Here is a 17,285-nt window from a genome sequence, read left to right as displayed (position 1 = left end):
GGGTCAATTGTTTGCTCTTGTAATTTTAGCCTGTTGCTTTAGTTTGCTGCTTCAAGCTAGGTTTGTTCTTGGCTTAGTGTTTAGGGATTCTTCATCTGTACTCATTATCTCCAGCCTTTGGGCTTCCGTTGTAGATTTGGGACAGTGTTCTTGCCTTCGGGCGTTTATGCTATGAATGAAATGCTCCCGTTCAAAAAAAAAAAAAAAAAAAAGGGACATAAAAAACAAGGTAATGCTCGTATACGAGAAGTGGATGGAGGATTCTTGGAACTACATCGATCAGACTAGGAAAGCTAAGCCTAGCCTAGCCTAGCCTGGCCTAGGAGATACACCCAATGAAGACAATACTGAAACTAAAAGGTTAGAAATCAAAGCGCCTGATTCCTGGCCTATATAATAATTAATCTAATAAAATCAACTAGAGCTAGCTAGTAACACCTAATGTGTCAATTAAAATCCATTATTGTTGGGTCCGCTGCTAGTTACATTCTGACCATGATCTTGGTTCTGATGGAAATGATGTTGATGATGACGATAGTAGGCCGACATGGAGCTACTGGTCTCACCCACATCGTGTACAGTAGGCCTATATACCTGATCCTGATGATCATGATCAGTTTCCTCCTTGGCCACTTTTTCCATTCCCATAAATTCAAACGCCCTCTGAGATGACATGAACTGTGATTGTGGCGGTGTGGTGGGCGGCACAACTGATGGAAGCTTCGAGAGAAGCGCTTCAAGGCTGCTCATGGAAGGTGTTACTCTCAAAGGTTGGTTGTATTGCTCATAGAATTGATCGGCTTGCGGGGGTGCAAGACTGCCTTGGAAATGCCACGCGTCTGGGCTTCCGTATCCATCAACTTTGAACGGGTATGCGGAGGAGGACGGGTGGGGTAAAAGCACGCCCGGGATGCTTTCAATGTAGCTGAATTTCTTTCTTAGTGGAACAACGTAGTTCAGGTCTTCAATCACCTTGAATATATATACCCAGAACGGAAAAAATAAATAAATAAATAAAGGTTTGAGGGATATGGCATATATAATTAATTGACTGGAAACTAGTTTAGAGAGATCAGGACCTTGTGAATGGCTCCTAACTGAACCACACCTTCTCTAACTGCAATCAGGGCTATGGTCTGCAAGATATTTGAATCAAACGATGCAAGAGAGTTGGTGTTACCTAAACTTTTTATGTCTTTTGGTTTGAAATGCAATACCTTTATACCAGACTGGAACTGGGCTTCCCATGTCCTGGGGTGCTGCAAAAAGAAAGGAAAATAGAACAAAATATATATGGTACGTTGCTGGAAGAAAACAGAACATTAACATGAAACCACTAGCTAAATTAATTAAGGCTTACTGAGTCGGCGGAGTTGTGCCATGCTGACAAGAAGTTGATTTCTTGGTCATTTGGTTCTTTGTATATCCACTTATGGCTATGATCTGCAGCCACTTTTCCTATCAAACTGTTCCATGGAACCAATTAATCAAGTTGTTTTCTATCTTTCTTTCTTTCTAAATGGTGTTTAATTAATTAGGGCTACTTGAATAATCCAACCACAAAAGAAAATGAGAATTACCCTTCTCCATAGTTGTAGATCTCATGGGACATCTTGAAAAAGAGCTCCGGTTGCAGCCCTTGGTAGTGTTGAAACTCACAGTTCCCGTGAACAGATGAGCCAGCTGGACAATCCCCCGAATTTATCTGATCAGCTGCTGATGACGACGCAGCGAAGTTGCAGAACCCGTCTTCCCAAACCAGTATCCTGACAGCTCAATAGATTATATATATAATGACACCTAAGATCCAATACACACTTTGGTTGGAAACTCAGAGGTCGACATACCAGTTTCTCCTGTTTCCTCTTGACCTGTCATAAGCTCCTTGACCATCCCATCTGTTGTAATTAAAACATGCAATAGCAGCATCGATCACATTTAAAAACATGTATCGAATCATTAATGGATGCATGGGATGGATACAAAATATGGGGTAGTGATAGTGAATGCATGTAAATATAAATATTTTTGTTTCTCCTCACTTGGGTGGGGGGTAATTTCTGGGTAGGATCCTCCAGAAGACAGCATAGACCCACTGAGAATTTTCATGAATGCACAAACTTCGTAGGGTGTGTTGAAGGAGATGAGTAACAGCTAATGGGCTGAGATGTTCTTCCATCGACTCTCTTTAATTCCTCTCCTCTCAGAAGGAAAACCTAAACATCCTCTCTCCCTTATATAAGCTTACCAACTAGATAGGAAATCTCACATGCATTTATATCCTGCTTTAAATTTTACCAAATTGATTGCATTAGGCCCCACACTTTTTTTTCTTCTTTTTTTTTCTCTTCCCGATTCCCAACGGTTTCTTTTTCAATCCTCCATTCAAGATTACTCTCCAATGGTGCTACTTTTTTCTCTCCTACCCTCATCATCCCAATTATGAATTATCGAGACAGAGGACCAAAACCTTATTATTCTCAGACGACATCATGAGTATTGAGTAGCTCTATTTCTGTGATGATCCGTATCTATCAAGCCCCAATTAATGTATTCTTTTTTTTTTTTATTTTTATTATTATTATTTTATTATTATTTTTTGGATTTCTGACACTCTTAAGGTATCACCTCTCATTATTTCAGTCCCAGGAGTCTTTAATTACCACCACCTTCATTACTTCATATATTCACATGCCAATATAAAGAACAAACTGCACAGCCTCCGATTTTAGTAAGCATGTTAGATTATTAATTAGTCTGCTCCCTCATACCGATTCATACGTGAGTAAAACATTTTACCATGCAGTGATAAATTCCTATGTGGCAGAGTTTCCTATGATCCCGATGTCCAAAAGCTATATATATATGACAGTGCATTAATTAACTCCATACGCAATTACATTAGTCCATAAATCACTCAAGATTATATATATATATATATAAAGTCCATTTGAAATCACATGATTTTAGTGTATTTAATTGAAATGAAAAATGAATTATGGGGATAAATTTTAAATTCAATATCATTGCTTTAATACCATGCATCGTTTAAAAAAAAAAAAAAGTTTAAACCGATAAAAAAATAATTAATTTAATAATTTAATTAAAAAAAATCTATCAACGTCAAAGAGTTTCTTATCACTTACCTGGATACCTTTCAAGTGTCCAACTGTAACACGTTTTGTTTATAAAGTGATTGTAATGTTATGGGCCCAAGACCTGGAGCACCATAATACCATATCATTGACTGAGTGTATATGAAAATGCCTAACATTGCCTGCAGGGCTTCTGAACCAATGTTGTGGCTATCATTTATCTTTGAATTTTATTCTCCAGTTTTATCATATGGAAATCCCAATTTAACCATAACCCAACAAGAATTTTTCTTTTTAACCTCAAATATGTACACTGAGTTTGCATGTATAGTATATGTGTGTGTGTATATATATATATATATATATATATATATATATAGTTTTAGATTTTAATTAAGGTTTTCTCCCACTGAGTTCATGATGACTAAAAAGAAAGTTTAGAGCTTTCATTTCCCCACCTGACATCAAGAAGTTTGACAGATCATCATGCACTCCCTTTGACCGTCAGTTAAAAAAAAAAACTGTCCTCTCAATTGCAGATGTAATAAATGAATTTATTTTCAATTGAGACCAGCTTTTGCGACCTTAAATTTTTGATGGTGACAGACGTTAATGCTATTCTTCCATTATTTTCTACTTGGCTTCTTCTTTTTGAAGGCAAACCCTGTCTTTGTGACTGTGTGTGAGAGAGAGAGAAAAAGAGAGGGAATCATATACACACACATATATATATATAAATGGATTCTGTTATTTCACATTTAAAATATTGTATGTGGTGCATATATATATATATATATATATATATATATGACCACTGTAAGCTCCATATGGCCGAGGGAAACTGTTAAATAAATTAAAGAGTTGGCGACAGAATCTGATAGTGGTGATGTAAGCAGAATGAGGGTGTTGGAGCTGCAATTTGATGGGGTTTGGATTTTATTGACGGTGGTAATGGTGATTGGTACGTGGTAGTGGACACTGGACATATATTATTTTGGTTTTTTCTTCTTTTTAATAACTCTTCCAAGACTTTGTTTTTATATTTGTGGTGGAATATATTGGAGAAGTTGGTATGGGAGGAAAGAATGGCACAAGAGTCTTGGTCAAGATATATAACAGGTGCTGACTAATGCCCCATCCCTTTCTAGCAATAAAGGAAGTGGAATCTCTGCTCTTCCCATCCCTTCCCAATGTCCCATTTGATATTCAAAATTCTTCAATCCAAGAAAGAATCAAAATAATTGGTTTTCAAAAGTATGTGCGTATGATCATTTGCTGCCTTTAAAATTAAAATCTTTGGAGTTTGGCTTGTATCTTTTTATTATTTAATAGTAGAGGATCTCGTTGTTAAACCGCCTCTTATCCCATAAGGCCTATAGAAAATAATTAATCTAATTATTTAATTAATATTCTTATTATTTTCATATATGAGCTCAAAATTTTTTTTTTTAATAAATAAGGATCAACACATAAAATATTAAATTGAAATGGAATAAATTGACGGAGACAATGTTTAATCTTATGACATTTGATTTGATACTAAGTTAAATTACCACGTGATCCAAAAGTTTAAGCTAGTAAAAAATAATTGATTTAATTATTTAATTAATATTCTAATTACTCTTGTGTCAAAATTTTTTTTTTTTTTTTTTACATAAACCCACTTAATGATTGGAGCCAGATATCTGACAATTCATATTTAATAACAATTAAAAGATGTACTGTTATTGAATAATAGGAGGCAAGCTAGCTAGCCGAACTCTAATCAGACAATAAAACCTAGCTAGCTAATAGAAATTTATGGAAAAGGTTGGTTAGGGGGCCAAAGAATGGTAGGAGAGTCTAATTTAATATTGTTTTGGAATGTTTGAAATTGTGTTATATTTATATGAGGGTACGTAGGTTAGATTGCCTTTTTTTGTCTTAAAGAAACACAAACACAAACAACAGCTCAGTTACTTGGTTTTGTTAGAAACCAGCAGTTGGCGATTAGGTAGGTATATATCTAGCTGCCATGTCCGAAGATCTAAATTTCAGTGTTTCTTGGAGTGATCAAGTATCTTACCCACTTAACAAACATTTCCCAAACGGCAACCTATGTCGTCTTGGTAGGGCTTTTTTTTTAAAAAAGAAAAAGAAAAAAGAAGATAATAATAATAATAATTAATTAATTAATTTTTAATTTTCTTGGGTGTACACATGTGGATATCCACATATATATATATATATATATATATATATATATATATATATATATATATATATATATATCCCACAAACGTATTTTCTTTTACTTATTCATATATTTGCATGCATGCATGCATAATGCGCATGGGATCATGCATGCGGGGTGCAACTATTCATTATTCTATGTAAGCAAGCACCTCATGCTTGACATGATGACTCAAAAGATTGATCATGAAGAAATAAGGCGGTATTAAAGCAATAAAACAGAAAAAATATATATATATATATATATATATATAAAATCAAGAGATTAATTTTACGTGCAGTTCGGCATAGCTTACATGGGAAGGTCCTTTTTGTTTACATGCTCAATATTTATAAAAAGTATAAATTATTTAAAATAATGAAAAATTGTATAAGTGATAAACATAGTAAGTAGAATTTGTGACAAGTATGGTAAATTTGGAATGTAGAAAGCTTCTGGGAAGGAAAAGATAATGATGACAGATTTTTCTCCACAACTGTCTCCTAACTATGATCAACCTATAGGGTAATACCTTCAAAAAATAGATGGATTTGCTTTTATGCTTGGCCCTAGTGTTGTACATATATCTTCCTTGGCTTAGATATGCTGGCCTCATTTTTGCTGATATATATATACCACTTGGAAGGGGCTCAGATTTAAAGCAAAAAAGGCACGATCGATTATGAAAGAGCTGGATGCCATGACTTTCCATGAATCTAGCTAGCTCTCACCAATAACAAAGTGTAGGCCAGTAGGGTAAGCTTAGAAAAGAAAGAGAAAAAATAATGATAGAGATTTGGAACTTAACACACAAAATGGCCACAATACGTTTACCATGATTGGGATGCCCTAGCTGGTCAAATAAATGGCTCAGCTCAAAGCATGCACTGGGGAGTATTCAGATACACAGAAAATCTACAGCGCATCAAGTGAAGGCATTGCTGGTCACAATCTTAGCCCAAAAAAGCTTCTGTGCCCATCCAAAAAACAAAAGTAAAGCGGAAAAAAGAAGAGACTAAAAGAAAGAAAGAAAGTCCTTTTTTATTCACTTTTGGCTAGCCTTTTGATCGCTGTAAAACTGAGGTCTTTCTTTCAAAAACTCCAGTAGTCCTTGACTCCCACCCACACCAGCTAGCTTTTCCAAGTCATTTATGTAGCAAAAAGGCCCCCCCATCAGCTCAACTTGGCCGGGCATAACTTGATCAGGTAGCCTTTAATGAAAAATGAATTCTGCCCTTTCAATCTGAGCCATCTATTAGCTAGCTAGGATGACAACTTTTTAATCACTACTAATGAATATAATGGATCATAGCTTCCTTGCACATATATGACAACCATCCATTAATGTGTTGTGGGATGCGCACTCAAGACTACTAGCTGCATATGAAAATCGAATCTCACCCAATTCCCCTGGCCTGGCCTCCATCAACTATTTCCACCGTAGAAGCTAGTCGATCAAGATCAAGCTCATGCATGTGCTCGAAAGTCGAACCCCTTGATGAAACGCCGGCCAAGATCTCCCGTAGCTTAGTCAATCTATATGGACGGTCCGGATGATCGAGGATCCACCTACGTTCCCTTATTGTGAATACAGATGTTCAACACAATCTACGTCAACATGCCACCCCCTTCACTATCATCATCCATCCACATCGATATCATAATAAAGCCGGCCATGCTGGCCCACTTTCTTGCTGTAATCGCATGCTTAAACCTAAGGTCGGTTTACTTGCATTATCCGCATGTAATATACGCGGCTGCTATATATATTATCACTGAATCGATTCTTTTTTTCTTTTTTCTTTTTTTTTTTTTAATTTATTGTTTTTGGTCGAGAACATAAACATGAAGACAGTCTAGATTTAGTAGGTTGAGTTTCGGATGACCAAAAAAAGAAAAAGAAAATACAGAAACAGGCAAAATGGCTTGCTAATTGTCTCTAATCATTAGATGATAAGTAAAATATAAATAAGGAAACTTCGTTTACCACCTTTGATTTTTCATCAATTTTGTAATCATATCATTAAACTTTAAAAAGTGTTAACTTAAGATTACCATCTTTCAAAAGTTTGTAATGTTAATTCTCATGTCAAAACTTAGCGTTAAGTTAAATAGTTGATGAGTAAAATTCCAAAATACCCCTAAGTTGGAAATTTCACTTCCTTCGTTATGATTTAAGGTTTACTTGGGTTTGCAATTTAAAATAACGATTTTAAAATGTGCGATTTAAAATAGTGATCTTTAAAAAGACAGTTAAGCGTTTGGCAAAATCATAGTTTAGCCTTTAATATCGCAAATTAGCTTTTAAAATTTTGCATTTTCAAAAAATCACACTTTTACTTGCGATTTGAAAAAGCAGATTTTCTGCGTTTTCAAATAGCAATTTTTAAAAACGCAGTTTCCAAACGATTTCTGTGAGTTGGTTTAAAATCGCATTTATTGTCTACGAAATCGCAATCCCAAACGCACCATTAATGTTGCATTTGGACGAAAATGTTGATATTTCAAACTTCTGAAAGATGGTGACCCAAATTGGTACTTTTTAAAGTTTAAGGTTAGTATTGCAAAAGTGAGAACTTCACTTATAACCCTAATCTTTCATCACTTTTGTAAAAAGGTACTAAAACTTTAAAAAGTGACAATTTAGGGTATTTATCTTTCAATTTTTTTCAATTTCAACCCTCTGTTAGAATTTTTCATAAAATCCTGTCAAAGTTCCCAAAATACGCATATTTTTTTAAGAAAAAAAAATGCTAGGATTTAGATGTTGGTAAGAATTTAACAGAATTTGCAAAAATACTCATGCCTGAATCTTTGAAATTTTTTATAACTTTATTTTGAAAAATAAACACAATGATATTTTGAAAAATTTTATAGAATTTAACATAAATTTTTAACGGACGGTTGAAATTGAAAAAAATAAAATAAAATTAAAAGATGAATAGTTGAATACTCTAAATTAATACTTTTTAAAGTTTAAATATTTTTTATAAAAGTGATAAAATATCATAAATTATAAATAAAATTTTTCCCTTAAATAAAAATATCTATAGCAAATGGGGTGGGGGTGGGGGTGGGGGTGGGGAGCAGCTTTTGATGATGCAAGACTCTTTTGCCAACAGAGAAATGAAATGGACTCGCAATCATAGAGAGATGGAATAGGCATCTAGCGGTGTGTACGTGGTTGAGGACACCATGAGTGAGATATGCAGGGTACCAAGAGATAGGGACATTTTATCTAATCACACATACACTGCCCCCTCGCCTCATTGGCTCCTCACATGATAACTGATAAGGACTAAATAATCATAGAAAGACACTTTGCATCTTCCCCCTAACTACCAACCATATTATATTATATGTCTAAGACTTTGTGATTAATTACTGCCTTCATTTTTTTAATTTGTCACTCCTTCAAATATATATTGTCTCCAACATTAATCTCACTCTTTCATGTCAAACCATATTAATTACCGCTAGTAATTTCATTTTGTACAGAAATTTCTATTAGTTTATATGTATATATCAAAGGATAAAGGAGAAATTAAACTGATATATGTCTAAAGCATTTTAAATGTTTTCACTTTTCACTTTTCACACCCTCATTTTTATTTTTATTTTATTTTTGGTTTATAAGGTGGATTAGGGTTTCTCCTCCGTCGTGAAACGGATCAGGCCCAGCGTTTTGGGACCCCGAATGCTGAAGAGTGAAGACTAACGTTGCCTCTTTTTTTTTTTTTTTTTTTTTTTTTTTTTTTTTTCAGGTTTTTATGTGACAAATGTGGTACATGCTATTTCAGAATCTCATATTGTGGTACGTAACTCGGTAACTGCATATGCTTATCCAATAGATCGCCACGTTGGTGGGCCATGGCTCAAAGGCAATATGACCCCATCTCCACTAGGGGTAAATGAGCTGAGCTACTTGTGAAATTATTCAATATCAGTTCAAATAAACTCGACTTGCGCTCGAATCGATTATTGAATGAGTTACTCATAAACACGAAATCAAATTCGATTATTAAACGATGCAAACTCGTATAAACTCGGCTCGATTCAATTAAAACTCATGAACCTGCTCATATAAGGTTCGACTCGTATGTGTGTGTATATATATAAAAGTTATATATTAATTTGTTAATATATAACTTATTTTTATAATATGGTATATTAATAAACAATATACTATATGTAAGCATAAATTAAGTAACAAATAAAAATTTTCAATAAATATTAATTGGTTATACTTGTTAATTTTGTTATATAAAGATGTATATAAAATAATAAAAGTGAATAATATTAATACTTAATTGTTAATCACTTAATCATATGATACAATGACAATTTAAATACTTAATCATATGATTCATATTATATTATTTATGTAATATAATAGGATTATATGACATGTAATCATTGATCCACTATATCTAATGTTATAACTAATAAGTATTATCATTCGATACTTATGAATCATCACATCACCATCATCACGTGATCCAAGATCTAAGAGTATATGAATTGTTAGATTGTATGAATCATATGACCATACATTTATACGATAATACTTACATCATATGATCATAAATGGATTATTTATTTTTTATTGCTAAAATAAATAATTTGAATTGTATGATACGGGCCGAGCTCAAGCCAAGTACTCGAGCTCGGAATCGACCAAAATGACCGAGCTCGAGCTCGAGTTCGAGCTTCACTATTACATAAATGAACCGAGCCCGAACAGTCAATACTCGTTTAGGATCGGCTCGTTTACACCCCTAAAATCGGACACATAAATTTACATTTTGATCGGCATTTCTAGCTTTACAACAAGAAGAAGCGGGAATAGCTAGCAAAGAAGATCTCCAAGACGATGGAGGCAATAATATTCCTCGAGTCTTGAGCGATGACCGGTAGTTGAAAAGCAAGGGCAACAATCATAGACCCACATTTTGGAACGAAATGAGATAAATCCAAAAAAATCGTCCAATTAATTTATGGGTTTTTTTTTTTTTTATGTCGACTGCATAGTATAGTACAATCGTTAATTATCTTCGCATGGTTAAAGGACAGACATATATCAATTAAGATATCAAAGCAGAATATATATAAGTATAAAAGAGTGAATTTAAAAGGAGCCAAACATAAAATTAATGGAGAAAAGGCAGTACAAAGAATGGCAGAATATAGTGGAGATAGAGACAGAGTGGCACTCAATTAGAAAACGTTAATGCAGAAATGTCGACGTTCACATGAGAGAAGTGTAAATGAATTGGAACCCAGCGTTAGGGCACTACATAGGAAGGACAAAGGGACCACAAAAACCAAACAGTAAACTAACCATGAGGGCAGAGCAGTGTGCAGAGAGGTGGGGAGGGGGGGGGGAGGGGGCCGGGGTAACCAGTACGCGCAGTGGTCGCCAGGGTAGCAAAAGCTTTTGCTTCTTTCTTTATGCAATATTTTGTATGCGTCAGAGAGTTGTGGGGGCGTAGATGAGTAGTAGCAGCCAATGGGTTGCTCTGTCCAGTCCCTCTCCCTCCCTCTGCTACGTACGCGCGCGTCCAAAGCATTCAACCAGCGCGGTACAAAATTACTAATACTTCACCATGTACTTTTTAAAGCCAGTCCCCCTCTCGAGCGACAGCTGCATCTTTCTTCCACACCTCGTGTCATGTTATTTCCACGGGTTTGACTGTTCATCTGATACGCGCCACACCATCGTTGCCATTGCCTACCAACTCCACAACACTTAATCTTTTTGTTTGACACACAGACAGCTAGCTCAGTCTTAGGCATCCGAAAGAAATCATAAAAAAGAGTTTGTATGAAACTTATTTGTCTCCACAGCTAGTCGAGTAAATAAGTTATGCATAAATAAACTCTCACATTAATTGTAATTGCACGTGTTTGATCAATGTGACATCTCATATGTACGTGTCACGCTTTGATTGCCAATACTTACCAACTTCACAACACTAATCTTTTTGTTTGACAGACAGTTGATCAGTACGTGTAAAACATCTTATAACTAATGTAAAGTTTGGACATCAATTGTACATAAGAGAGTTTATATGAATTAAACTTATCTATCCGAATAGGTAGTCGAACAAATCAAAACTTATTTAGTTAGATATATAAGTTATTTATAAATTCTCTCACATTAATTGTAATTGCACGAGTTTGATCATCAGTGTGACATTTGATACGTACATGTTACGCCATGGTTGCCAATACTTACCAACTTCACGACACTAATCTTTTTGTTTGACAGGCAGTCGAGTGTTAGCTAGGCGTCTAACTAATATACAATTTGGACATCAATTGTAAGAGAGTTTATTTGAATTAAACTTATATGTCCGAAGAGTAAGGGTGGACAAATTATCCAACTACCGCCTACCAAACCGCAACCGAATCAACATTGACCTCCTACCGACAAAGTTAACTTAACCGACTTAACCGCCTACCGAACTGACGTCCACCCCTACCGAAGAGGTAGTCAAGCAAATCAAAACTTATTTAGACAAACAAGTTAGGTATAAACTCTCTCACGTTAACTGTAATTGCACGGGTTTGATCAGTGTAACATTTGATACGTATGTGTCACGCCATGGTTGCTAATACCTACCAACTTCACAACACTAATATTTTTGTTTGATAGGCAGACAGTCGAATGTTAGGCATCTTACTAATGTACAATTTGAACATCAATCGTAAGAGAATTTATATGAAACTTATCTGTACGAACATGCAGCCAAACAAATCAAAACTTATTTAAAGAGATAAGTTATTTATAAACTCTCTCACGTTAATTAAGTGTAATTTGGATAATCATCTCAATCTATCTCAATCTCCCGGTCGATCATATTAGGAAAAACACTAGTTTTAATGTTCAAGTACGTACTTGCTGCACTCATTCTTTGCATCTGAAATGATACACTCCCATATCTTTTCAAATCTTCATAATGGTAAGAAATTTCCAAATTGGCAATCTATCATTATGTGGAAGAAGAATGCATGTCGATCCTGGATGGATGACGTTAGCTAGACTACGACTATACTTACAAAATTATATGCACGTACGTTTTGTTTTTAGCACATGAAAAAGTTCCATACATGTACAACACATTAGAGGAGAAAGAATGGCCTTGTTTGTAAATTATTGCTTATTTTAAAAGTTTAAGTTATAAAAAATTATGAATTTAATGAGTTAATTAATATTTAAACACTATTTTTTTACATGTGAAATCAGACAAGGGGTGAACTAATTTAATTGAAATGAGAATAAAATATAGAATCAATGTTCGATCGAACTCAAGACTTCGGCTTTGATCTTAAATCATTATTTATCCTAAAAACTTAAGCCGATCATATGAAAGAGTGCATTTAATAATTTAATTAATATTCTAGCTAACACTCGTTATCTATCAAGATCGAGTATAGAAGAGGGATGAAAAATATTAGAAACTACACTTTATTCTATTTTACCGATACGGTATTGTCAATCATCTTTTGGACTATTGTTAAAAAAAAAAAATCAAGAACTAATTGAAAATATTATATCAACAAAGTGGGATAAAAACGTGGTGTATAACATTACCCAAAAGAAATTACTGATTATATATGCAAATCAACCCATAGATATTGCAAAAGATCGAACATGCACATTTTTCTTTCACAGCAGAAGTCATGCATTAGATATTGAAGAATGTGTACAAATTTGATGCCAAAGTTATTTTTTCAACTTTTAGTTATATTTCAATAAACTTTATTGAATAAAAAAAGATGTACATCCACGTTCTAGGTTATTAGTTTGCATATATTTCAATTATTATCCTTCTTTTTTTTGGAATATAATCATTTCCATTTGATACAATATTTAACGATATATATGAAGTCAATATTAACACACGTTTTAAAATTTTAAATAATATAAAATCATATACACCATTAAATATATTAACTTTAATCTTGATTATAAATAATTAATATATATCCATTTCCTATTTCCATTTTCCTTGGCTTGTTTCGTCAGCAAAGTCTAATGATCCTATCTACTAACATATCCATTTTCCCCGGCAGACAAGAACAAATTAAGTCGATGAATTATAGAGAGCTTTTGGTTATCTCATAAATATTCCCGGCCAACTCATTGATGACAAGGACGTACGAGGTAATTGATGGTATACCATAATGATGGTGTACACTGTACACATACTAAGGACTTGAGTAGGCCAGATTCTAGTACTTATTGAAGTAAAATGGGGGCATAATCCACGTGCTTCTGCTCTCTCAAGCACTAACCTGTCCTTAAATTATTTTTGCATATTCATGTGCCCAAACTCGAATCACCGTCTAATGAATGCCTTCCACAACATCATAGCGGCCAAAACCGATATGATGGTACGTCTCCTTTAATTTGTTACAATTTTGAAAAAATTTCACTTAATTTTTTTAACATTAATCGTTTTTCCAATTGCCGCTCAAATTTCAAAAACTCTTAATTTAATGTATTTAACTTCAAAAGAATTTGAAATATCATTCAACCATTATGTTTTTTTTTGTTAAATTCTAACGGAAGCTTTGAAAATTTCTAAAATACCCAACCCCACCATCGGTCTCGGGGTCTGGTGACCCACCTTGTGTTACTAGACTCATTGTGCAAGCTTCTTCTTTTTTAAAAGGTATTTTTGTATTTTTATAAATTTTACAGAATTATAAAGGTTATTTTAGTCTTTTACTGTTTGATTTAACCTCAAACCCCTTATAGGAAGTGTGACATTGTAAATTTTTAAAATTAGATACACTAAATTAAAAAAAAAATTAAGTTTGAGGGGTGATTGCAAAAGTGATAAAAGTCATGGGTTAAAATAAATTTTTTTATTAAAATTTATAATCGAATAATCCCGCGACAAGGAAAGGTTATAACTCTTAACATTTTTTATTTTTATTTTTGCTTCAAAGTCTCTTATTAAATAAGTGATTCTCTAAGGAGAATGCAATACCCTGTAACTGATATTCGAGTGTTTATGCATCGTGCCCAATCAACATCACAAAATGCATGTAACTCAATGTTGTTTGTGGCTAATAAGAAAATTTCTTGAACCAGTGAGTGCTTAATGTATGGTAACACTTCATGTGCTGCCTCTAAGTAAGACGTGTGGCTTGTCTGTAAACTAACTTAACACATGTATTGTGTAGGCTAACTCTGATCTAATTAATGATAGTTAAATAAATCAGCTTACCAACTAATTGCTAGTATAACGAGCCAACGAGGGATCCAAAATAAGATCTCCATCATGTTCAATGAGTGTCAAAATTTGGGACCAGGATCCTTTTCAGTTGAGAGGAACTGTAGATGAGCTGATCCTTTATACACAATGATATTTTTGTAATTTTACATGGTATGAAATTATAAAAACGCTCATGTGTATAAATGATCGATTCCTCTCCGGCTTCTCTCTCAACTAAAGAGGGTCTGGTCCCAAATTTTGGGACATGAAAAAGATCCTTAGTTTGACACTAAGAAAGCTTGTATATTCAAATATCTCGAAAGCATACTTCATTTGTTTATAAGAAGATCCCTTATTAAAAGTACTTAAGAGTTAAAATTCCTTTTCATGCCACTTATACCTATCACTAACCTTGGGCTTAGCTTGAGGCCCATAACGTTTTACCAAACAGTTTGAGACTGAGGTGCATGTGGGCTTGGTTTTTGGTTCGGGTCCTAAGCAATGAAAGAAAAAGCTAGACCAAGAATGGTATATTCTTGGTTGTCTAGCAAGCCCATGGATTTGGATTTCATCAACTACATAACGTACCTACATCAACCAAAGGACAATTCTTTACCAAAAATAAAATAAAATTAATTGAATAGAAAAAGAAGAAGAAATACCATTATTTAATTAAAAGAGGTTCATTAGGGTTTGGGGATTGAAAAAATCTAAAGAATACATGGATTAATATATAGTCAGCCAAACAAGCATTGCTCTTCTGTCTTGACTGTAGTTTGTTTGTGCTTCTGAAAAATGAAAGGGCCTACTAATAGGGTGCTTAGGGCGTAAAATAAAATAAAATAAAATTGTAAGGAAATTTTTTTTTTTTGAACAGGGACATTCATTCAATAAAAGCCCGAAGGCAAATACAAGAGCCCGAAGGCAAATAACCCAATCTCAACATCTACAGCACAAACCCAAAGGTTGAAGGTAGGGAATAGAGATAAAGAATCTCTAAACCCCAAGTTAGGATCAAACCTAATTTAAAGCAGTTACTAAAGCAACAAGCTAAAATTACATGAACAAAAATATAGCATTCTCTAAACAATAAAGCACCACCCATCTAAAAATGAGAAAGCCTGGTCTAGCTTTCAAGCCACCTAAATGCTCAAGTAATTTTCAGCCCATTACAATAGTAAACTGTGAAAGAAAGTAAGAATATACAAAACAGACAGACAACAAAACGCTAAGCCGGCAGTGAAGAGCAACCCAGACACTGGCGCGTGTAAAACATGCGCCGCACTCCGGGCCACCCCTGCTGCAGCCAATCAGCATTCCTTCCCGAAAACACCATCCCACCGGCCAGAGAGGTGATCGTGGCCCTCACGCGCAAACCAAACCCTCAACACGTGCAGACCACGCTCCGAGCGTGGAAGTTCAACGTCGCTGGTGAATGAAGCAGCAGGAACAGAGGCTGACGGCGAACAAAGTCTACAATAGAATTCACATTCCCACCAAAGAAGAAGTCGAAGAAATTCAAATACTCACGAGCATATGAATTTTCTTTACTTAAATGCGACCAAACCGGGTAATTTTTTAGGATTATAAAAAAATTTCGTTTTGAATCTCATGTCTTCCTCTCCCCCCCCCCCAACCAAAGAATAAAAATAAAAATAACAAGTCATTTTCAAGCGCAAAAAAAAAAAAAAAAAAAAAAAAAAAAATCATCGAAATCAAGGTTAATTAAATAAAATAAAAAAATCTACTGACGTAGCTCCTGATCTCACCAATTTTGGCTTTTGAGAGGTGTATTGGGGTTTTGATCACTTTTGATAATGACTAGGCTGATTGGTGACTCTAATAAAGTCGATGGGGTTGATAATAAAATAGACTTTCGTTATTAGTTACACGTGTTACGTTTATAAATGTTACGGAAAATTTTACTTACCACATTTATGCAATTTTTAATTTCTCTCTAAATTTTAAAAATTTAAAATCTAAGGCCCTAATATTGTAGCCTCTTTCATTCAGCCCCACACCGTTCTAAATTTTTTGTTAACTTAAAATGCTAACATGTAAAATGTTGGTTATACCCTAAAATGTTGATAAATTGAAACCTCATTGTGCAAGTTTTTAAATTTTAAGAGAGAGATTGAACATCGAGTGAAAATTCTTAAGTTTTTAAATTGGGTAAAATATATTTTAGCCCCCTAAACTACTACCCTTTCTCCAGATAGCCCCTCAAACTGCCAATGCTTAGATTATGGCCCCCCCCAAACTACCACTTTCTGATTTTTTGGCCCCATCCGTCCATTTATGCCGTCAATTCTAACAGAAATTGGCCAAAAACTTGAAAATACCCTTCCCTTAACCGTGGGAATTTCAAAGTGTAGGAGGGGTATTTTTGAAATTTTGTTTAGAATTGACGGCATAAATGGATGGATGGGGCCAAAAAATTAGAAAGTGGAAGTTTGGAGGGCCAGAATCTGAGCACTGGTAGTTTGGGGGGCCATCCGGAGAAAGGATGGTAGTTTGGAGGGTTAAAATATATTTATCCCTTTTAAATTTTAAACAAATTTTGTTTTTAAGTTTTTAAATTCTTTGTTACACACCCTCCTGAGATCATTGGGCTTTTGGGTCAATGGCTTCGTGCCTAGATTGGTGAGCAAAACCGAGTCGAGTTAGTATCAAGTATGCCACTCGGCCCACTCTCCATGATTTATTTTATGGTTTATATTTAATTTTAACTATCTCTAATAATATACA

The 17,285-nt window shown here is 34.4% G+C and overlaps 1 protein-coding gene across 1 annotated transcript; it reads right to left on the bottom strand.

Annotated features, from left to right (window-relative positions):
- Positions 1-218: 218 nt before the first annotated feature.
- Positions 219-2,253, bottom strand: LOC133858411 (protein RICE SALT SENSITIVE 3). The gene is made up of 7 exons (XM_062293880.1): positions 2,043-2,253; positions 1,848-1,898; positions 1,581-1,766; positions 1,361-1,466; positions 1,218-1,259; positions 1,080-1,136; positions 219-972 (listed from the first exon to the last, which is right to left on the bottom strand). The coding sequence occupies exons 1-7, from the start codon at positions 2,177-2,179 to the stop codon at positions 451-453; spliced, it is 1,101 nt and encodes a 366-aa protein (XP_062149864.1). The 5' UTR covers positions 2,180-2,253; the 3' UTR covers positions 219-450.
- Positions 2,254-17,285: the final 15,032 nt, after the last annotated feature.

Source organism: Alnus glutinosa, chromosome 1, assembly GCF_958979055.1.
Source record: "Alnus glutinosa chromosome 1, dhAlnGlut1.1, whole genome shotgun sequence".
In the NCBI taxonomy this organism is placed as follows: domain Eukaryota; kingdom Viridiplantae; phylum Streptophyta; class Magnoliopsida; order Fagales; family Betulaceae; genus Alnus; species Alnus glutinosa.
This window is presented reverse-complemented; position numbering and strand designations above follow the sequence as displayed.

Bases quoted from the DNA above. Each gene is read 5' to 3' on its own strand.
- LOC133858411 (XM_062293880.1), bottom strand. From the start codon at position 2,179: ATGGAAGAACATCTCAGCCCATTAGCTGTTACTCATCTCCTTCAACAC. The intron at 1,467-1,580 runs GTAATTCTCATT...TCCATGGAACAG, and splicing joins ATCTACAACTATGGAGAAGG to TTTGATAGGAAAAGTGGCTG. The intron at 973-1,079 runs GTCCTGATCTCT...TATATATTCAAG, and splicing joins AGTTAGGAGCCATTCACAAG to GTGATTGAAGACCTGAACTA.